Source organism: Aptenodytes forsteri, unplaced genomic scaffold, assembly GCF_000699145.1.
Source record: "Aptenodytes forsteri isolate BGI_AS27 unplaced genomic scaffold, ASM69914v1 Scaffold93, whole genome shotgun sequence".
Lineage (NCBI taxonomy): Eukaryota > Metazoa > Chordata > Aves > Sphenisciformes > Spheniscidae > Aptenodytes > Aptenodytes forsteri.
Genome location: NW_008794665.1, coordinates 2,044,359 through 2,067,807, shown reverse-complemented (window position 1 = coordinate 2,067,807; position 23,449 = coordinate 2,044,359). Strand labels below are relative to the sequence as shown.

Genomic DNA, 23,449 nt, shown 5'->3' with positions numbered 1-23,449 from the left:
TGGTTAGAAAGATGACAGACTGCTCAGTATATACTAAATGAAGAAATTTTTTTTGCACCTTTTCCTGATGTACGTGATACTGCTCACTGATCAGAGTCAGATTATCAATCTGTCTTGGCCAGTATGGCATTGCTTGTAGACTACTGAAGTCAGAATGCCAGAGGCTGGTGGAAAGACTTAATATCTGCCACATGTCACGTCTGGGGATGATGTGTCACTGAATGAGCTACTGGTCTGAAACTTATTCCTTGCAGGCAGGCATCTGTGTTACATAAGTCATACCATAATGAGATTCTTACCCAGAAATCAAGGACAAAATGACATGGTGTCTGAACTGCATTCTCAAATTAAATAATGAAATTTGAATAATTTAAAACTAGTATTTATGAATATAATTATTCAAAAATATTAATTATAAAATTTGTTTGAGATTTTTAAACTCAAAAATACACGCAAAAGGTATCTTTTAGCTGGCAAGATTATGGTCTTCATAGGTACACTGGTACTTAAATGCACAAACTCATAAAACATGAACAAAAATACTCTTTGCTGCAAGCTTTTTGGATAGTTTTTTATGTGCATGTTCCTTATCCTATGGCTGGTGCTTTTAGGTGCTGCTTTGTTATAAGTAGGAGCTCTCCTATTCATCATTTTCTATCTTTCTAATTTAAGAATTTATTATGTAGCCAGGGAACAAAAATCAATAACACTTGACCTGAATGAACCAGATATTATGCACAGCAAATCGCTGAAATGAGCATTTTTCCTTAACTTGAAGGTTTAACTTTGAAAATAATTTTTAAAACGTTCATCCAAACCAGTCATGATTACTTATGAATAATGGATGCATCTGAAGAAAAGCGGTCTGGTTTCAGAGCAATTTTCCATAGAAAAAAGATCATAAAATTAGTTAGATAATGCACCTATACTACAGAAATCTGTCCAGCTCTCCTCTCAGCCGTAGAAAATATCTGTACCAAACTCAACTGAGTCACCAAGCTGGATGGTGCAGTCTTGTGCTGCCGCCGTCTGTGTCGCACTTGCTCTATCACACAACCACCATCAGTTCAGCACCTTTCGGGAACACTGAATGAACTCAAAAAAGGAGGAACATTGTCTTCTCAAGGCCGCCCTCCTCAAGTTCTTCACTCTACAGAAGTTCTCTCTACAAGTTTTACATTTATGAATAGCAGCTCATTCTTGCCAAGGTCTCTGTCCTGCATTCACCACTGCTTCAGCTCCTGGCTATCAAATATATGCCAATAAACAGGAGAGATTCACCACGCAAGAAACAATTCTACAGAATGTAAGATCATACACATTGCCTCTTTAAGTGTCATCTTATATTTCTACAGTCCAAAAAACAAGAGAGCTTGCTAAACACTTTTATGCTTCATAAACACTGGTAGAATAGAAAGCCAGATATGTTCTCCATTTATCAGCTAACTCTAGCAAAGAAATTATCAAATAAACCTGTAACCGTTGATGGATTTTAGAAATAGATCTCTCTGAGGTGTTGTGAAATGCTGACAGAACCATAAATGTTCACAAGCAAAACATAATCTATTGGAAGACTATAAAGATGTAATGTGACTGCTTTCAACAGAACTATGGATTTGACAAAAATCACCCTGCTAAATAAATACTTACCATAGTCATTATCATAAAAAATAATGAATTTCTGCCAGGCATATTCTGTGACCACCCTCAAGATGACATCATTTAAGTAGACGGGGGGGCGGACGGAGAGCGTATAGTCATCGTTGCGGTTGCTCCTTGTGAGCCCGCAGCCGCTCCTTGGCGTTCCTGCCGTTGAGCGCTGGATGAAGAGGTGAGGGATGTGCATGGCATCTGCCAGCGACTGCAGGGATCCTGCTGATGTGCAGCCGATGGAGCTGACAAGGGCCAGGATGCCTTGGTTCATCAGGTCACAAGCTGTAAGAAAACAGAGTGATAGTCAAGATGGGAGCGGTTCAGAGCATAGGGCCTACTTTGCTGTTGAAACGCAAACACTGGGAATTGAAACACAACAGGTTCAACCAAGTGAAATATGGATAAAATTTTGCACATTGAGTAATTCAGACCTGAAATTCATGAAAATCACGAGGCTTCTCTATTCGCTTTGAGCTGCCTTATGGTCAAAGCTGGAAGACTGCCCCATCCACCTTGCCCAGAAATGAATTATCCCTTGAAAATGAGACCCATCCCTGGGCTTTCTGAGGAACAGTAAGAACTGATTCCAGCTACCGAATTAACATGACCACCCAAGGAGATAAGCACTCTTCAAAGTCTAGCACAACAGCTCCATGAATAGGATCTTTGCATTATACAGAGAAAACCTGAAGAAATAACAGCTCAGGCTTGCTGTCAACTTTTGAAGACAACTGAATATAATTATGTACATTAACTTGTCCAAGCAAAAAATGAGTTGCTTTCAGGTTTTAAGAGATATATGCAATAATCTTATGTATTTTTTCAATAATTTTATGTTTAACTTATTCTTTTAAAAAAAAAAAAAAAGGCTAGTCTCATAAATAGCAAAATGTTTTCAAAATTCAGTGAACAGTTTACATACATTTACTTTCCTCACTTCCATAAGAAAGGCATGGAGTTGTTTATGCAAAAAATAACCCCTTGTAACTAATGGTCCTGTTAATGAGGGCTGAGTTACAGCAGACAGTCTGAAGTACAATACCAATGACATCCACATTAATACCAAAGGTGTTTATCATGATTAATGTTAATGCAATCAATAAATATCAAAAGAATTAATAATGATTAGGTCTGTAATTTTGAAGGATTACCCTGTGAAATAAAGCAGTCTCAAGTGTTTATATTGGGTTTCTAACAGACTTGAAAGCTTGAATGAAGAACACGGGCTTGTAGCATAATTCCCCAGAGTACACCCAAGGCTAAATTTTGAAATACTCGATTTGCTACTGGCAAAGCTACACGTGCAGTTAACCTGCATTTACACACGTAAATTAGGTAATGGGATGGTAAAGAGTAATATGTATTTACATATACATATCTAATACTAAACTGCGCAATTACTTATTTTGCAGGAATATTCTGCACACACGACAGGTGCAGCCAAAAACAAGAAACCCACATGTGAGAATATATTCTCCCCAAAATAAGAAAACATATTTTAGCACCAGACCTGTTGTCTTGTATCATATGGCTCTTACTCACAGTGAGTAATGTTTTATTCCACAAACATTTATTGATCTAAATGGGAATAGTTACAGTGTGAGGAATGGAGTTCCGCATTCAGGCCCATGTGGAGCTTGACTTCATAGCCAAAGGACAGCACCAGAGGTCATGAATGCGGAGAAGCACCTTCTCCTAAAGCCAGTGCATTATTCTCGTTAAGATGCAGAGATCTGGTACACGCCATGGTGGATTCCCAGGGTGTACTGATGCCACTCAGGCTCCATCTGATAGGAACACTTCTGAATTCCTTCATGCAGATAAATACGGGAGGGTGAGTGTTCCCACAGAGAGGTTTCAAAGTGTTTTGGCTTAGGATAAAGTGTTCCCTCTGTATATGCTCTGAATATATCTCAGTTTTTGGGCCAGCTTCTGGGCTTCAGGTTAAAGGTAATAAATTTTCAATAACCACAAGTATCCTTTTTCAGAAAAGTACCAAATATCATTGGTAATTGGACAAAAAAATTATCAGTATCTCACAAGTTTCTAATATTCAGAACATTTCAAAACAATCTTATTAGCTATTCATCTTTTATGCTGCTTGTTTACATTCTTCATCATCACTTTCAACAAAGATGAAAGGCTTGTCAAGTTATCTTTTTAGGGAGATACTGAATCTTTTTCCTGATATGGTTCTCCTGCACCAAGTACTGCAATATCTAGGTTGCATATCCCAGTGAGAATGCTACTACTTGAGAAACAAACTATTTTTATTTCTATATTGATCTATCAATCAATAAATACCTGTAGCTATCTTTATTTCAATAGATATCCTTATAGCTAAATATTAATAGACAAAAAAAATTGATGTAAGATTTTGCAAAAGCCTGCTTTTAATTCAATGAAAATTTAAGTCTACATGGCCCTGATGCCACCTGTTCGAGTAAAATATGTAGTGTGACCCTCCAGTCTCTCAAACATTACTTTTAAAAATATAGCAGAGTCAGACTGCATTACAAAAATTGCTTGAAAATGTCTCAATTTCCAGGCACACTTTCAGACTGAGAATAACCAATACACTCCCTGTAATACTATGAAGTGGGAAACATGCTTTTTGTGAAAATTGTTATTGAAACATGAAGAGAAAGAAAACAGCACAGAACATTTAGCTCCACAGGGCCGAATGCTAATACTGGCAAACAAACTGAATAAGGGATTAAAATCATCTCTCGACACTGCATCACATTTGTTACAATAGCCTCAGGACTGAAGTTGCCCATGTGGCTCTTTCTTCCATGATATACTTAGGAGAATTGTGTGTGCTGGATTGGGGCAATATGCACTTAATTATGCTTGCAAATGGACCTTATTCCTGTACACTTAGAGACTATCTAATACACAGAGAATTATCTGCTGGAGAAGGGGCTGTTATCTCAGAGGCAGCTTTTCTAGAAAATGAGTGCATGAGTTGCAGAGTTTGCCTCTGAGTCAGTCTAACTGGATTATTCTTTGAATAGAAATATAATTTCTACAATATATACACATATAAAGTAAAGGCTATACAATATGTCAAACTATCATGTATGATATTCATATATTCCTTAGCCAAGCAGAAATTCTGTTGGCTCCAGTAGAAGAGTTGACTGGTAAAAAGTGTAAGACTGAGGTCTACATGTTTTCTTAACCCTTTTTTCCCCCCTCACAAACAAAAGCTCTATTAAATCCTTTTCCTAGTGATCCAAATCTTTCAACCATATCTCATCAATTGACTCAAAGCTCTAGTTCAAACATATTTGAAATCCTGATTGCATTCCTTCTTGAGCCTGAAATATCCAAGTGATATTTTGTCCTATGTGTGGTAAAAAAACACACACACACACACACGTGTGTGTGTGTATATGTATATACACACACAAAAGGACTTAAATGCTGCCTTGCCATTCAAAACTCTGTTGCAATTTAATTTGCTATGACCTCCTTAGAGATTGTATTTCCAAGCTGGTATTTAGTCTACTGTGAATATGATCAAGGAATATTACTTTACCATTAACTAGAGAAAGAAAAATATTACTGTGTCTTTTAAGACCTCAGGACAGTAGAAATGTCAAATTAAAATGGACTTGTACACAGCTCTATTGCAAGTTTAACAAAGGAGCAGAAAATTAGTAATAGTGTTTATAAAATACTGTTTCATAGCATAAGTTATGTTTAAACATAAGTTGTCCAGACATTAATTTGCCCACATAACTGCCAGATAGCGGATGCTATTAAGAACTGGATCTTCACCAGCTAAAGGAATAAAACTGATCACAGAATTTTACACATTGTGTAGAGAGAATATCAGGAATGTCTATAAAATAAGATAATTTAAAATGTTTCTTCATTGCAGATATACAAAGAGACTATCTCATGCATAGCACACACTAGCATGCACCCAGTATTACATTTAACTCTTCAGCTTATCTTGTCTTTCTCAAAATGCAAAGTTTCCAACACTGGTGGGCTGATTGCCAGTAACAAAAAAAGTGATCTTTTAGAGTAAAATCTCTTCTAAGTTAGTTTGGCATGACATCTAAAGAAAATAAAAAAACTAATTTTGTGTTCACTGTGTTATTTTTTAAAATAAAGAGCATAGCCAACACAATTTGAAATAAATAATTTACATCTAGGCTATCAGCTTGTATAAGCACTTCCAGCAAAGCAGAATTTAAATGGCTATTGTTACAAATGTGTCCTTAAAATGCGTTCTCTGTAAAATGGAAACAATGGCAGGTCCTTAAATAACTACTAGTGCTGTAATCTAGAAAAGAAAATAATTCTATAATTAAGAGCAAGTTTAAAAACAGATGCAGGAATAAATAAGAAGCACCAAAAAAAAAAAGGACTACTAAGATTTAACTATTGCTCTGAATGTGAGCATTTTCTTACTTATTTCTCCCCTTTTCTTCATAAATCATAACAAATCACCCTCATACACCACAAACTGATGAGCAAAAGTGAAAAAAATTAGTATAAGATCTCTGGAGACTTCAGTAACAGCTTAATCTTGCTCCCATTTAAATTGCTGGTTAAACAAAGTCAGACCAACTCTTAACATTTTTTTGAAAATGCTAAATATTGTGCATAAAGAGTGGGTAGTATCCCTTTAAATAATCAGAGAGATATTCTAGGATCCTTTTCATCTTCTATAATTTAGAAACTACCAGGCTCCTTCCAGAACAGTAGTGTTGTTTGATTGAGTATATGTTGAGTGAACAGAAATTAGATCTAAACCCCGTTCCCAGAGTCCTGGTCCTATGGGCCTGACGTGGACACCCCAATGTCATTCCTCTGGACATCCTTTTCAAAGCTGGCATCATTTCAGTCTCACCGCTCCTGGATGTTTTCCACATATTACCCATGTAGTGTAGTGCCTCAAAGCTATTTAGCTGAATGTGAAGCTGGGGAAAAAAAAACTCTCTTCACCAATATCTCTGTTTTGGGATGGAGAGTGAAGGGTTATAAACAGTATTTTCCTTGTGTATCTGCTCTGTGTTTTGGAAGTGCTCCAAGGACTCTGAAACCAGGAGGGCTCCATACAACTGGGCCAAATAAGCTTTCCCCTGATTCCTGTAGGAGGTAAGTACAGCCTTTCCACAGAAACATTTTTTATCTTCTTACTCTCTTTTGGGGTCTGTACAATTCACCACCAGATGGATCACAGGCTACCTGGAAGGATACTCAGAATCCTTCCCCATTTCAACAAAATAGCCAGGAACCTACAATCCAGTCAGAGGTCAGGGAGAAAAATCTAGTCCATAAGAACCTCAGATTTTCCCCATACATTAGCCATGAAGAGAGTATTTATAGATTTATTAACACATTCTGGAAATTTATCATCCCTTCCATCACCCTATTTGTACTAATCCACGTCCAAATCAGGATAGGTAGCTGATTCAAGGGGCAACATACAACATCAGGTGACTTGAGCACCTAATAAATGGATATTAGGCAATCAGAACTTCTATATAGCTTTGAAAATATAAGCTATTATTTCTTGATTTGCTCCTAAAATCCTTTCTTAGTTTCAGGATGCTGATGAAGACTGAGGGACTGTAGCATGAAAATTCCCTGTTGCAAAGGGTAAGGAATAAGGTTAAAGTCTGGATTTCTTCCACTGAGATGTTCTGTTAGCTCCCCATCAAGTAGCCATGCTAACCACAATGCCATTTTTTTTGGTCTTTATCTGTCACCTTTAAGCAACAGTCCCAAAACATTCATGAATTCATTGCAGAAAGAAAATGTATTCACATGAAAAAAGCCACGAAAACTTACAGGAACTTTAAACAGATAAACTACCGGTCTTTTTGTTTGGTGTTCATAATCTCAGATGCAAGAAGTAAGGATAAAATGTGATTATGAGACCCACGATCAAGTGAGTCTGGCCTCAAATTTTCAATAAATCTTTTTAGTCACTTTTGGATAGCAATTCTGCTCTTGCAAATTATTTTTCCTTCATAACACAATGGTTCATCCCAGACTTAGAACTGAATTCAAGATGAGTGACAGCACATTTTTAATATATCCTGAAAACCATTCAGAAGGAAATAAGGGTAAGATGGGGGGGCGGGAATATTGACTGGATTTTAAAGAATATTCTCCTCTGCAGTGCAGATAACGGAGTCTATCCTCTTCCTTTTCTTGATAAGGTTACAGAAAGCCACTTCATTTACATCTTCTCTGTAAACATTAGCCAATCTCCCCCTCCCTTCCACTATATTATACACAACTCGGACTGCTAACAGTATTTTAAATTCACTTGTAATTAACCTTTAAGGGATTTTAGTTTGTCCTGACTGTAAAACAAACTTGTGTTTGAGTCTTAACAGCTGTGCTTCCTAAGCCTTGGGATTTCTTTCTTTGGGAAAAATAATCCAAACTTCTGATATCTAAGAGTAAAAAATATTACCAGAGCACGCATTTGCATCTCTGTTGCACAAAACACCACAAACACTTGGATGTTTTTACTGAAAAGCGCTTTGTGAGAGTCTTTTCTAGGTCAGATTTCTTCCTGTATACAGGCTTTGCCAATTCTGGTAACGTTAAATCCATCACATTAAAATTTAATAATTCATCTGAGCCTTGAAAAAAATAAACTACAAGTCTCAAAAGTTTGGAGGGAGGCAAGAATTATACACAAAAGGTATTTTGACACCACCTCTCGCAGGATGCAATGGGAGAGCTTGACAGAAGTGCAACTTGCAAAGGCTACCAAATGGAAGGTTCCAACAGAACACAAGTTCTCTGTTTGGACAAAAGTCCAGATTTATTTTTTTTCCTGCAAGCCAACCTGCAGCTCTTCTGTTCAATTCTACAGAGGCACACAGAGGGCATGTATCTCGCCAGATTACCACACCAGGCAGAGAAACAGCAGTACAACTTCTTATATCTTTCAAATCTGGTTTCACCTGGTATTCAACAATTGCACCCAGGCTTTGCCTCAGAAGAGTGATGGCTCCTAGCCCTTCAAGAAGCCTGAGCTGCTTTGAAAAACATTAAAAAAACCTCCAACATTTTAAAGAAGTTACACAGCCACAAATCTTCAGCTGAAGAATGGCTTTAGCTGCCATCTCCTATAGCACGTGAACATGAGTATAGTCCCAAAAGTGCCACAGCTTTTCAGGGTGCTTATAGTTGAGAGGTAAAAAGAGGCTGCAGTGCTGACAGACCTGGAAAGAGGAGACTGTGCTAGCCAGTGCAGTTTTAGAAAGGTTCGATATGAGTGTTAATGGGTGACGAGGGGCATGGAAAGAAGGAGCTTAAATCAATTAAAACCAGGCAGTGACATTCATTGGAGAAAGGGCTAGAGATGCATCACAAAATTGACCTCTAGGATCCTGACATCCCAACAGGGATGTCTATCTGCAAAGTTAATGTAGCCCATTGGAAAGTAAGGAATGCAGGGAAATCTGGGCCTAGATTCCAAGAATGACTCCAAAATCCTCCCTTTTTTGAGCTGATCCTTCACTGACACAAGCCAAACCTCACCTACTGCCAGCATCCTTGCTTAAAGTGTTGCATGAGCAATTTCCATTCATCCATTCAGCAACATGAAAACTTTTCACTTCATGTGTAACCATCGGTAGATTACACTTGATTACCTATTTAACGATGAAGCATATATTACTTTAATCTACTGTGCAACTTGCTCCATCCCTTACTTTGTTCATGTTCACCCCTGCACTGTTGCTGAATCTTTTAATTTCCCTAACCAGCACTGATTGAGAAGTTACTAAGCAGCACATAATGTCTGATACCCTTTTTAATAGCTAGCTTGCCTGCTGCAGAGCAGACAATTGCTGCATAGCAGCAATTATACGGAAACAAAAAGGCTGAGTCTTAAAGCAGCTTAATATAAAATTAAAGACAATTTTATCAAAAGATAACATCCTGATAAAATCATAGGGATTTACTCTAGTTCTGTGTTCTCTGAAAGTCTGTGTAGAACTGTTGGGGAAAAAAACATCAACAACAAAACCTGTTTAAATCTTAAGCACCAACAATTCTCATTTTATGGACTTGCTCAAAACAAGCCAGGGCAACATTCTTGTTAAGAGAATAAAACACTGAACTTGATGCCATTTGACAAAAATTATACTTTCCTTGCCACCTATTAGTCAGATTGTCAGGCAATTTTCCCATCCAGCCTTTCTATCTCGGTTCTAACTTTACCTTCCTATCTGCTTTTTCTTCCCCTGAACATTGCAGAACATTGGCTTTCATCCTCCCATTGCCTGTTCTCCCTCTCTCCTTTGGATATGCTCTAGCCAGGCAAAGCAACTTGCTCTCCCTCTTCATGTTTTCCCCTCCACCTCTTCTTTTTTAAAATGTTTTTTCCCCACCTACTTCACCCCATCTCCTCCAGTGTCAAGAAACAACAAGATCTAGAGGACTTGGCACTGGACTGAGAATCTGAAGGCTCGTGTCCTGGTCCCACCTCTGCCATTACTTTGTTGCATGACTAATTTTTGATGAGTAATCTGATTTCTCTTATGCTTTGGTGATTATGATACTTTGACACCTTTGTAAAACACTTTTGTATGATCTAAATACAAAGGATTACATTTGTGTTCCCCCCAACCATTTTTTCCAAGATTAGAAGGCCCATTTCTTAGCATAATTCACATTGCCAGAAGTTCCTTTACATCCCCTCTCTTTTCTGAATGCTCACGTTTCATAGCTCCCCTTTCTTGCCCAAACTATTAGTATGGAGACAACAGGCTTTGCTGGAGAGATGCAGTGCAAAGCACAATACCACAGCGTAGTCCAGGGCAGACAAAAGAACACACAGCTGGTAACATTAGTTTAATTGGAAGCCCTACAATGGAAAGAGCTGCCTGTGCTGCCCTGGATGAGCTTGGCATTCTCCCAAGTACAGATATTACTGAACAATACTGCTCAAAATAAGACCGTCCCCCAAGGGAAAAGAAATCTGTGAACAGCAGTCTGGGAGAGCTTTTTTTCCTACAGCGCAAGCAGCAAAAATTCAGGGAATGTTCTGCTAAGGGGACAGTAGAGCAACTTTGGGGTTTTTTTTTTTGGTGGCATTGTCGAGAGAGAAAAGTATTTTCATAAGCCAGAAAAACCCCACACTTTTAATACTTTTAAAAAAAAAAAAAAAGAAAGAAAAAAGAGGCAATTCTACTAGACAAGTGAATCGAACAGAGCAATCTGAAGAGCAAACAATACTGAGGCCAGATCTTGCATTTGCCATGAAAGAGGGAAACAGACTCCACATCAAGATAAAAGAGCTTTGTAAGAGAATAAAAAGCAAGGAAGACAGTACATCAGTTGCAAAAAATACATGGGTGTAAAAAAACTGAGAAGTCTGTAGGAGTTCAGAACATCAGTTCCATTCGCAACTTAGCCACTCAAGAAAACCTTAGATGAGTCAAAACAACTATCACCATTATTATTTGCTAAGAATAGACATTGTGTTTATTTCGCTGACTGACACACAGAATAACAATCATGATAAGAATAAAAATATCAGCTACCTTTTATAGAACACTTTTTTATTTGTAGCTCTGAAAATGCTTTGCAAAGCAGCTCAGCATCTTCATCTCTATTTCACAGAAGGAAAAAAAAAAACCAGATGTGCCAAGGGGAATTACTTGCCCAAGGTCAGAAAGCAAAGCAAGGAAATTGTTTTCCATGCCAAGCTAAAACATGCACAAAGACTGAAAACAAAGTCTTTTGTTGCAGCTTTTCATTGTTTGTTTTGCGCATTAGTGTGCCATTGGAAGCGTTTTATGTTCTCAGCCCAATATAGCTAAGCTTTATGAAGAGGAAAGATTTGAAAGGCAAGGCGATGTGGCCTACAACAATGGGATTAAGTGACAAAGAGTTCCAGATGCACACCGACCCCAAAGCAAGAGCACTGTTGATTATGAGGGATGGGTGGCATTTGCCACAATGCTGAGACACAGGCGTGTACGTAATGGGGAGTGAATGAGGTAAATAAAAGCAGAGCTGTAGGTGGGAGACAAAGTCTTGGCAGACAACACAAAATGACAGCAGATGTGGGGAATGTATTTTAAGTAGAAGTGTTCAATAAAGGAGTAATCACTTCACAAGGAAAATTACAGATACAGTGTTCAAGTGAAGGGAAATCATGAAGTATTGGGGTAAGGGGGAAAAAAAACATGCATGGAAAATTCAGCTCCTGGGAAATAAACACTCACGATCAGGCGTTTTGGAGAAAGGTATATACTTGTATCAGACTGGGTATCTGGCACCAGCGACAGAGGAATCCAGCATCTCAGTTCGTATTACTTACAAACATCCTCAACATGGTTTCATATCTGACATGCAGCATGATTGGTCCTAACAACCTCAGATAAGCTATATATTCACTGACAACCACGTAAGACGCTGAAACCCAGAAAAACACATTTAAAAAGGGTTGAGGGTGCAATGCTTATATAGTGAATATATGAATTCAGAAATGTTAAAGCAGTACTAGCGGAAGGCATGGGGATGGCAAAAAAGAGAAACCATAGGTTTTTGCAAGGAACAACAATAAAGGAATATGAAGAGTAAAGAGATGTAATCACAGCTTTGAGATCACAGAGAAGGATGTTAAATGTTAGCCGGTAAGTGACGAGGCAGTGAGATTCACAGTTGGGAAGTAATAAATCCATGTAGACATCAAGGAGGAGGATGCCGGTTGCTGCAATGTGCGAGAAACGGAAGAGAGCAGAAGATACAGCAAGGAGGCCAGTGACAGTGGTACTGTAACAGCCGAAGTGGTAGGTAGCCAATGCATTGACAAATGTGTCAGTTAAAAGGGCACTGAGGAAAAATCAACTTGGTCCATGCTATAGACAAAGCAGCAGCAGGGCTTGGCAGCAGCCTCAGCATGTGAAGAGAAGGAGAGAGAAGACAAAATGGGCCTAAGTCTGAGAGTCTATTTTTGCTCTCTTACTCCAGGAATAATAATGGTGCAGTGTTCCTTTGGTGCCACTTGCAACCTTTTACTGAGATTGCTTTGACTTTAATGGTTGCAAGGGATGCCAGGAAAAGAAGGTAACGCAGCTTTTCTTTTCCCTTGACTTTTTCCAATGTCACAGAAAAAGAAATTTGCATAACTCCAAAATGGAAAATATACATTTTCACTGAGGAGCATTTGGGTAACACTAAACACTCAACCTTAATTGGAAGCAGCAGTTGTTCTAAACCATGCACACCATGGTAAAACAGGATTGCTAGGAGATTTAAAACCTGTCTCTGACAATGAAGGGACAGGTGGCCAACAAAAGACATACCCGACCAACTATCAGAAATCAATTGACACAAATCCTATTTGGAATCAGAGGCAAAGCTTCCCTTTGCCTGTAAGCAGCATTTTAGAACTGTATCTCTCCCTGACAAACACCAAACCACGTGGGGAGGAAAAAACAAGCAGTCTCAGCTTCCAAAACTGGAGCAGAAGCGGATTTCCACAGCCTGTATAGCACAGAGGCAGCAGTGCCACGTGCAGGAACACCACGTGGAGCGAAGCAGTTGAACTGCCGAGTCTGCTCACTTGCTTTTCCCTCAAATCGAAGTTACAATTTTCTTCTTAGGTCTCTTAAAAACTTTTAATTGCTGTTGGATCTAAGCACCAATGCTCACCGCGTTACTTCAGATACCAGCAACTTTACTCCTTCATTGACGTCTTCAATCCTGCGGGTGCAGCATTTCATGTAGTGACTTGAGATGATTTTCTCCCCTTTCTCCAGCTCTTTCATGAAATGCACTGCCACAATAACTCCTTACAACAAGAGTATTGACTCCACTACAGGATTCTGCCTTCTTGGCACGTTTACTCATTTTGCATTGGTATCACCTCATGAGTTTCAAGCGAGGTGGTCTGTCACTATTGGATGTGAATGAGAGGGGAACCAGGCTTATTGTGTGTATCGAGAGCTCCTGGTTGTGGATTGCAAATAGCGTCATTCCTTTCAGCCTGCTTTTTCTATGCAACATCACAGGGGAGGCACAAAGCTCAGGGATGTTTGCTTCAGATGTCAAATGCCTCTGGGGCATCACACCTGTGCGTTTAGCTCCAGTACTGAGTTCTGCGCCCATGTGGAATAAAGGGCCCACCATCATTTAGCTTGCATAGCTTGCAGGGATGCCCTGAAACTGGCACTAAACCAGAGTACTACATACGACTGTCTGATCTACAGTACTACAGATACCGTGCCAAAGGAGAGCAAAAAGGCAAAAAAGAGAAAAGAACTGGCATAAACAGTATTCTTTTCATTCAGGCACGTCCAACACTTTATGAAAGCAAGGAAGTATAGTTATTCCCATTTTACCACAACATCTTAAGTATATAACAGATTAAGCAGCACATCTGAAAAGCTGGAGTTACAAAACACAAGTCTCTTTTTTCTGCCCAGTACTTAGGTAAACAGTAAAAGGCTGGTCCATTTATATGTAAGTGCCACTCTAAATACGCAAGTCTGCTGCTTGAATCCTGCATGCACAATAGAAAAAGCGCTGACGTTTCAAAAATATTTCTTTAGGACTGAGTAAAGCACAATTTTCTTAGTAACATGAGCACTGCCAAGGCCGTTGTAGTAATGCCTACATGGTCCTTCTGCCATTGGGCTGGTCTGATCAAAGAACAGACACTGCCAACCTTTCCCACTGCATCTCATTAGTGTGCTGCAAGAGGCGTTCCCCGGAAAAAAGGAAGACGGTCAGTTTTCAGAAGTTTAATTACAGCTAACTAGCTGCCAAGAGTACATAATTTCAAAGTGCATTGTAACGCATGAGTTTGCATAATTCCAGTACATTATTCCATTGACTGTAAGTCCATTTCTGCAGAACTTGTATAAAACAGGAGGCTTAAGCTTAGCAAATAGCCCTGATCTCATTTCACCAGTTTTGAAAGGTGTGAAGTTTTCTGACTTTTCCAAGAGTTATGCCTGATCTTTGCCTATGAATTAGTGAGGAGAGAGCCAAGTACACTTTGCCATTTCTCAAGTTCCATACAATCAATTATTTTCCTTTGTTAGCAGGGGAATTTCAGCCTGCTATATACTAAGGCACTGTTAGTTAGCCTGCATTTTTCTCTCATTCTCTCCCCCTTACTGCTTTTGATACCAGCTTATTTTTAATAGGAATGCGGTCCATACACCAGAATTTTTTTTTAGGATTTAGATGCAAGCATTTTCTTATTTAGTATGTCTGCAGCACACACACCCCCGCCCAAATATGTATGTATACACAGAAAATATCACATGACTATCTCCAACTTCTCCTTGTGCACAGCAATATTCTGGGACAAGCTGCATGGGCCGAATGCAAAACCAAGAGAAAAAGACAGGCTTTAACTTTAAGAACATAGTCTCCATCATTTATGAAAGCTGCCTGCATTTATAAGCCTTTAAGCCATCCAACCACAGAAAAAGTCTAAGGTCAGTGCTTTGTAAAGCTTCGATTAACACAGGTGCGTATTTAGTATTAGTGCAAGCGATGACCCAAAATCCAGTGATTTTGTCCCCACAACAGAAAATGAAAGCCTTTTCTAGCCTGCAACTGACATTTGAATTAATGCAGCTTTCATTCCTTGTTATTTTGTATGAAGGCAGATGAGCAATGTCAAATACCACGGAATAACATGATTTGCACAGAAGTTTGAAACACATATAAGGACTGTCAAATTACCACACTTCCCAAAGTAAGAAATAAAAGGGGAGACAAAGCAGGGAGGAAAAAAAAAAAGAATCCTCTTATTCTCAGTATCACTGCCATTTCTAGAGCCAAAACCAAACACTGTTAAAATCCAGGGATGTTAAATAAAGAATGGCAAAGAGTAAGCCTAGTATCTTCATGCATTGCCAAGATTTGCAAACAACAGAAACTGGTAGAGTGTTTAAAACAGAAAAAAAACACCCCAAAGAAAAAAACCACCCAGCTCTGTTCTCAGTCTTTATCTATTTGAAAAATAAGGACACAGCCCTGGAAATGCAAAAAAGTAAAAAGTAAAAAGTTCTGCTTAAAGCTATTTTCCCACTAATTTAACATCCTCAACAGTTTCTTCCAGTAAGAAACGCTTTTTTTCCTATCACCTCTTTTTTTTTTTTTTTTTGACTGCTTGTTTCCAATCGGCAGTTAAGGCATCCCAAGATTCTGAGGTTTTGGTGGCAGTCTGAAATTGTGATTACAACTACATTAAATGCCTTGGGAATGCCTCCCAGGTCTGGCATCACCAACATGGCCTTATCCCAACTCCATCTTGGGTGGCCTTGTTTCCCAAGACTTCCTTTCTCTTCAAAGGAGATGCAGGCATAGAGCCGTGAAGAGACCTGTATGAAGTGCTTCAGCCTAGTGCCTACCCTCTGCAGTGGAACAAACTGTAGCCACAGTTTCACCATGGAACTAGTGCGCTAATCTCACTTTTTATGTTTGCCATAAAGACAACCAGCTATATAGATATTCCTCTAGCTACACTGGTGATTAGTGTAAAGTAATTACACTAATTAGTAATTATAGATATTCCTCTAGCTACACTGGTGATTTGCAGTAAAGTCCTCTACATGAACTTCCACAGAGGAGCCTGGGAGCTCAGTTCCTGTGTATTTCCATGTACAGATTCTTGGGAAGGCCTCCAAGCCTACCACCAAAAGCCAGGTTTGCAGATTTCGCTGGAGAACAACAATGAAAGGTACCATAAAAGCTCTTATGAAGTGGTAGGAAGTTTCAGAGGACTGCAGACCTCAAGCCATCCTCATACTTCACCTTTTCTAGGATCTCATTCAGCTGTTTCTCAAGAACAACAAATGTGCTGTTCAGGCCATGGCTAGTTCTGAGATACAATCCCCAATTAACCATATCCTACTGCCTTTTAATCATGCGTATACTGAGATGTCACTGTATTGCATGTTTCTATCAGCTAAAGGACAGCTTCCTTCACATGCAAAGTTTTTTACACCTGGGAGTATAACAGAAATAGAAACTCCTGGCTGCAGAATATGTAAACTGTGCACTGCCTTCAGTTATTGCCTTTTTGCTGTTAATAGGAGCTAGCACAGGCTCAGGGATTCACAGTAGCACATCCTGCTGCAGAGCTAGGGACTACTGTTATTTGTAAAGTGTTTTTTCCTTTCACGAAGGAAGACTGTAGCACATAATACTGTTTCAGTGGACTGATACCATTGTTTTATTTTTAAAATTAACAGTACTGTTATGAAAAATAGATTAGACAAAACAATACACTTTATAGGGAATGCTGCTCACATGAAGAATGATAAAATTAGTAGGGCAACTGTTTTAAAATACAGGCTACGACCATTTCCCTGCAGCTGAAATAAAGAGGATTAGCAATTCTGTGCATCAGAAACCTGACCACTTCAAATGAGGGGATTTTTAAATAGCACATCCTTACGATGTTAAGTAAGCCTGGACAAACTAGACCAGGGAAACCTTTACATAGAGACAGACAGCCCAGCACTGGGGAGGCAGACATCTGTGAAGAGAAGGAGGAACTGTTGGCTGGCAAAAATCGCTTTTTGTCCAACTTTGCCATTAGTTACAGACAGCCGTGCTTCTTTCCACATTCATTTAAAACATCAGCAAAGGAGAACTCCATCTTTCTAGATTTTTACTGTTTTCACCCCATAGCTTCCATCTACAATACCATTTGTTTTTCCAAGCTGGTGTGAACAGGAAGGGGTCACTGCCAGATATACTATAAATTTAAACAAATGGAACTAAGCTAGCACATGCCTAAATTACAGGGAAAAAAATTCCAACCAGTCCAATGGAGGCACACTGTAGTACTCTGTTTACTTCTTATGCCACACATTTACTCTGTAATATAATATTAAAAAAAGGACTATTAGAGTTCTTATCAATTGCATTATGAATTTTACCGATTCAGGTCAATCCGTACAGATGTATTTAAGGCTATATGACAGAAAGTGGAATTGAAAGTAAAGCCTTGACTTCATTTTTTTGGGAAATCTATCACTACCAGTAGAGTTGTTCCAGGCAGGATGGGTGAAACCCCCCACACTGACAGGCTGCTGCAGGATTTTAACTATCATGTTACAGACACAGTGTTTTACAAGACTTAAGTCAGGACCTCTTCATAACTCTTACCAGCAGTTGCCTCTGCAAGCAAAAGGCACCAGTTTTTCATCCAGAAGGCTGCTGATGCCTTCAAATTCCAGAATTAAATTGGTTCACCTGAATCTGGGCTCATAAACCCTTCTCTTTACCCACTTGCTTTGCCACAGTGCTAAATTACTTTTCCTTTATGTCATGCAGCCCTTACAACCCAAATGCAGATATTCGTTGAGGACCTGCAGTACTGGGAGAATTTTTTATTAATTACAGGCTTGCTGGAAAACACAATTTTTGTTGCCCTGCTTACTTGGGACAGACTTACCACTTGGTAAGTAATGCCTACACTTGTAATCAACACATAAACGATTAAAGCAATCATTCAGGATGTGGAGGATTTAGACCCCATTTTCTTCTTTGCTTAACACCACCACCTCATGTGCCCCAGTCCAAGGGAGCCTGTTACTACTTGGACAGGAATATACTGGGTGGTGAAGCCCCAGACTGCCTCTCCGACCATTTCACTTGGCATAGGCTGTCAAACATGTAATGGAACAAGGACTGTAACCCAGGAGCCCAGCAGCCTGCTATTCTCCCATCGGACACTCTGTCCTTATAGTACAGTGATTATGAGAGATACAAGTTGAAATCCTTTGTGGCAGAAACGAATTTGTGCCTCCTATATCCTGACTGTGTGCACAAATCATTCAGTTATCATGTAAAAGAAGAAAATCTCCTCCCTTAGGAATTCTGTGAATCTAGACTCTCACCTCCCTTGCTGCTTCTTACAAAAACTTCAGACAAACCACGTTGCTTCGGGTAAAGCAGATACTTCTCGTCTACTGGAATAAAGGTTTTTTTTATTCTTTTATTCTTTTAATCTCTTCTTGTCAGCAGCCAAACCAAGAAGTCTAATTGCACACAGGCATGAAATCCCACATCAGACTGCTGAAAAGGTATATGGAACACATATCCAGCATCTTAAAGGAAAGGAATTACAATTGTCTCATTCCTCTTAAGGACAAATGATATGGCACTCAAGTGAGATAGGGTAAATGCACATTGCTACCATTGTAATTCATGTATTTAATCTTACCTGTTGTGACCTGTGAGAACAGTAAGGTAACTTATCCCTTCTACTGCAGATGTTTACAGAGCATTTGACAAATCATAAATTTACACTCTGTCCTAGTACCCGATAACACGCTCTCTATGCCACAGTCTCGTAATCTTTTTAAATGTAAATGAGATGTCCCTCTGAAATCCATGCACAAAAACCCCTGATATAGAATCTTCAAATCCAGCAATATAAAGAATCCTGTGGTGATGCTTTACATAGATTTTGAAAGACAAATGTGTATTTTTTAATTTAATTTAGGGTAGATGACATTATGAAATCAAAATAAGTACACAACAGGATTTGATGATTAACCATTATTTTGCCATTTTTTAGATTGCCAAAGAAAGTAATACTTATGAGGAATTGTCTAAGAGGGCTCACTTCTTTGTGTTATTCAAATTTAAAAACACCACCACAACCCCCCCCCCAAAAACCCAACCCAACTAAAAACCTGCCAGGCAAACAGGAAATGCAAACAAGACAGTAAAATGTCTGAACATAAAAAAAGAAACTAAAACCATACAATGCTTCAAGGATTATATCTTAAAATCAAACCCTTCAAACCTTTTGCTCCCATCCCAAATATTCTCTTACAGAAACTAGGGACACGTCTCACCATACTAAAACCAAAAATATAAAAATGAAAAGCCTCATTTTAGGCACTTAGAGGAATCCACACTGTACTTCCTCTATCTCTGCTTTGCTTCTATTCTTTCCTGAACTGAAATCTCTTGGCTGTACTAGTTTACGAGACAGATATGCTGTTAAGCAGGGACTACAAATGAGCACACACAGCTTTATTCATGAGACAGTGATAACAGATATTGAACTTTGAGTTACATAGGAGACCATTTAACTCACACAGATATTTTGAGATTTCGGTAATCTCCATTGCTTTGCATCTGAACAAAATCAATACATCTAAAAGCTTTGCTATCAAGAACATTAAAACCACAAAAATGACAATGACCAACCTTCAAACCTTGGCTATATTTAGTGAAAGAGTGCAGGTGAAAAAGAGAAAATTTAAAAGGATCGGTGAGTATTTATCTTTATAGATTGAAACTGCTGCAACAGGAAAGACTGAACCAGGGTCATCCCACAATAAGCTAGAAATAATGTTCATGGCACTCATCTGGGATAAGGGGGAAACCAAAAGTTCCAGATGCTGATCCAAAAATCACTGAAAACAGAAATAGGAAGGCAAATCTTCTACATCCTGTCACCACATTAACCTGTCTGGTTGCTTTGGGAAAAACAAAAAATTCCATTGTGGACCTGCATAAATATTTCCAAGTAAGTTCTGCTGGAGCATGCACAATAGCTCCATTGTTACATATAATGGAAAAAAGTGTCAGTGTAATTCTCAGTAGCAATAATTAATTTGTTCTGAGTGGAAAAACTGGGTCAAATTCAAAGCTAGTATAAGCAAATGGAACTCCATGCTGTTACGGAACTGTTAAAAAAAAAATCACTATGTTTTCATTTACCCTCCACCTCTTTGGTACCATTTTTCTTAGGGGAAGCTGCCTTATCCCATAACACTTACTAGAAAGATAAGAGAACTACTAAACCTACCTGATAGTACTGCTCTGTATCAATTGGGATGTACTGTTCAGTACTCTGAGGTTAAGAAAAGCACCGTGTAACATCAGGAGAATCATATTAGATTGCTGGAGGTAACACCGCTTCTAATCCTAACAGAGAGGCTTCATCACTCCTGGTTATCCCTCAGGAAGTAGGGGATACCAACATCAAGGATGCTTTCCTCCTTACTTACTACACACAGGCCATTTCAGGTTGCTGAGTCATTGGATGGGATCTAAGCCATCAGATCATCCTTAAAACATGACATTTAATTAAAACTTTTTTGTCCCCTTACTTCTTTGTCATCCTTCTTTCATCAAATGCAAGCCTGGACATCGAACCTCAGGATGGCATCTTTCTTTGCTGCTGCCAAAACTAACTCTGATACAAGGGATATTTATGTTTCTAAGTGGCTCGGGCATGTCCCTAGCCTGAATGTACTTATAAAAAAAGCTTACAGAAACAAGCAGCAAATTAGTCTTGATTTTTTTAATAATGATTCCTTAAATGATTGCAAGGTATTGCCACATCTTACTGCTACACAGCATCTCTCTCAAGGACTTGTAAAGAGAACGCTGTTAGAGACACACACATCTAAACAGCTTCAGCAGGTTGAGAGAAACATAGATAAGAAAAAAGTGGAGCAGGGAAGAAAATGTTTATTTTTTCCACTCCCTTTGGCATTTGTAGAGAGGCTTTGGAGGAATCAATATTCTCTGATTTATAAGAAAAGCAAGAAGGGGGCTCCAAATTTCATGGCCTTTACAGAAGCAGACCTCCCGTTAGCTCCACCAAGGAAATGTCAGATCACAATGACAGCCCACATCAGCAGCTACCCGAGAGCCATCACATTGACTAAATAGCCTGGAAATGGGGAACTGTGTGAGTCATCAGCTGGAAAGTGCTAAGAAGCTGTCAAAAAAAACCCAAAACCCAAAACACATACACAAGATACAGTGTTGTTTTTTTAGCCAGAAGTGAACATAGAAATAGGTCTTCTAGGTATAAATTTTTTTTGGTGCTACAGAGAAGTGATGTGCAAAGGTGATCTCACTAGATAACAGCCCCCTGCAGAGCAAACAGAGACAGTAACTACTCTTGCTAGCTCACTCGCCATGGGGTGATTGGCCATGATGTGCCAAGTCCAACTTCAGGACCAAAATCTTCTCTGTGGGAAATAGTGACTGATGTTTGACCACAAGCACTACTGTAGCATTATCATAGAGAAATCAAACAGCAGAGATATTGCATCCCCAGAAAGCTGCACTGATTTTTAGCTTATTTAGAAGAAAGAGGGGAAAAAAGAAACTGAGAAAAAAAAATTCATGTAAATGCATATTAGTTATGAGTGCTCTATTGGCTCATATGGGCAAAGACCGCAAAAATAGAAACTTGTGAGAATGGTTGTTGGCCTGAACACAGGCCAATCAATCCATTATAATTTAAGTGCAAGCTGCTCTGACAGAGGCATTAGTTCCGTACTATATCGCATTTGCCAGTTTCAGGGGAGGAGGAGAAGAAAGGAAAAAAAAAAAAAAAGATGTTGGAACCAGAGACCTCTAGGACTGGGGCTCGCCAATGACTCGCAGATGTCAGAGAGAACCTTGTTCATCAGATGCAATAATTTATCAAAATGTCCCATATTTTCAGCACATGAGAAACGTTCACTTTTCAGAATAAGTGATTTCCTAGGAGTAGGGGCATCTAGAATGGAAGAAATTAAATTAAAAAAAAACTGTTCCCAAGCCAACACGTACTAACTCTCATCAGAATGCAGTTTTCAAACAGCACACCACACCCACCATGATGTGAACTATGCAATAAACTGCTTGCCAGAATGACAGACAAACATTTTTCTTTTAAAAAAAGAATTTGGGGATGGGGGGTGGTGGTGTTTGAGAGGAATATAACCAAGTAAACATATGTATTATCCAAAAACTCACTAAAATCAAAGTACAGAAAGAAACATCCACGTGCCCAGAAGAAGATGGCAGTATATCCTGCATTCATTAACAGCCAGCTTATGGCTTGCCAACTACCTGAACTTTCTCCAAATGCTTTAGCTAGCTCAAATTTGACTGCAGTCCATTTTGGCCGCAAATTTAAAAATATGGCCTTCGTATTATCCAAAAACTCACTAAAATCAAAGTACAGAAAGAAACATCCACGTGCCCAGAAGAAGATGGCAGTATATCCTGCATTCATTAACAGCCAGCTTATGGCTTGCCAACTACCTGAACTTTCTCCAAATGCTTTAGCTAGCTCAAATTTGACTGCAGTCCATTTTGGCCGCAAATTTAAAAATATGGCCTTCCGTTCATGTATATTGCAATCATTTTGCGAGTGCTAAAGCTAGACATTACAATTACAACATGCATTACTCAAGCATTTATGTGCTTTATTTGGTTATTTTTATCACATTCATGCATGCAAGCATACATCTCAAATCATTCAGACCACATTGAATTCAATTCATTTAAAGCATAGAAAACCTCTATGTTCGCTTCAGAAATTAATACATGTAAAAGATTCCTTATTCAGGAATGGGAAACATTTCTTCAAGTGCCTTATTTTTAAGGCAACCTGTGTTTATTCTTTAGCTTAACTAGCAGTCGCATTAGTTTAGTACGTGAAAGTTATTTTCTACAATCAAATCACTTCACAGACACTACCAATCTAGGGTCATTTTCCTCTACAACTTTGATTTAGAAGGGAAATACAGGGAAAAACTCAGAATATTTTCATGAGATTATTTCATACTCCATGGAAACTTGTACAGATGAACTTGTTTTCTTGACATAGCAGTTTCTCAGTATACTTCCTAGACTGAAAAAATGACAGTATACTAAAAAGATAGCACCAGAAAGATATTTGTTGGCTTTTTAACAGCTGAGAACTTCTCTTTACTAAAATTTTGCCAGGATCTACCACTCTGCATGATTGTCGTGGTTTAACCTCAGTCGGCAACTGAGCACCACACAGCCGCTC

General features: G+C 38.8%; 1 protein-coding gene across 1 annotated transcript in view; it reads right to left on the bottom strand.

Moving 5' to 3' along the window:
• Positions 1-23,449, bottom strand: part of GRID2 (glutamate ionotropic receptor delta type subunit 2) — a 766,470-nt gene that overhangs the window by 317,144 nt on the left and 425,877 nt on the right. Inside the window, 1 exon segment of the mRNA XM_009273536.1 lies at positions 1,651-1,935. Within this exon segment, the coding sequence (XP_009271811.1) occupies positions 1,651-1,935 (285 nt within the window).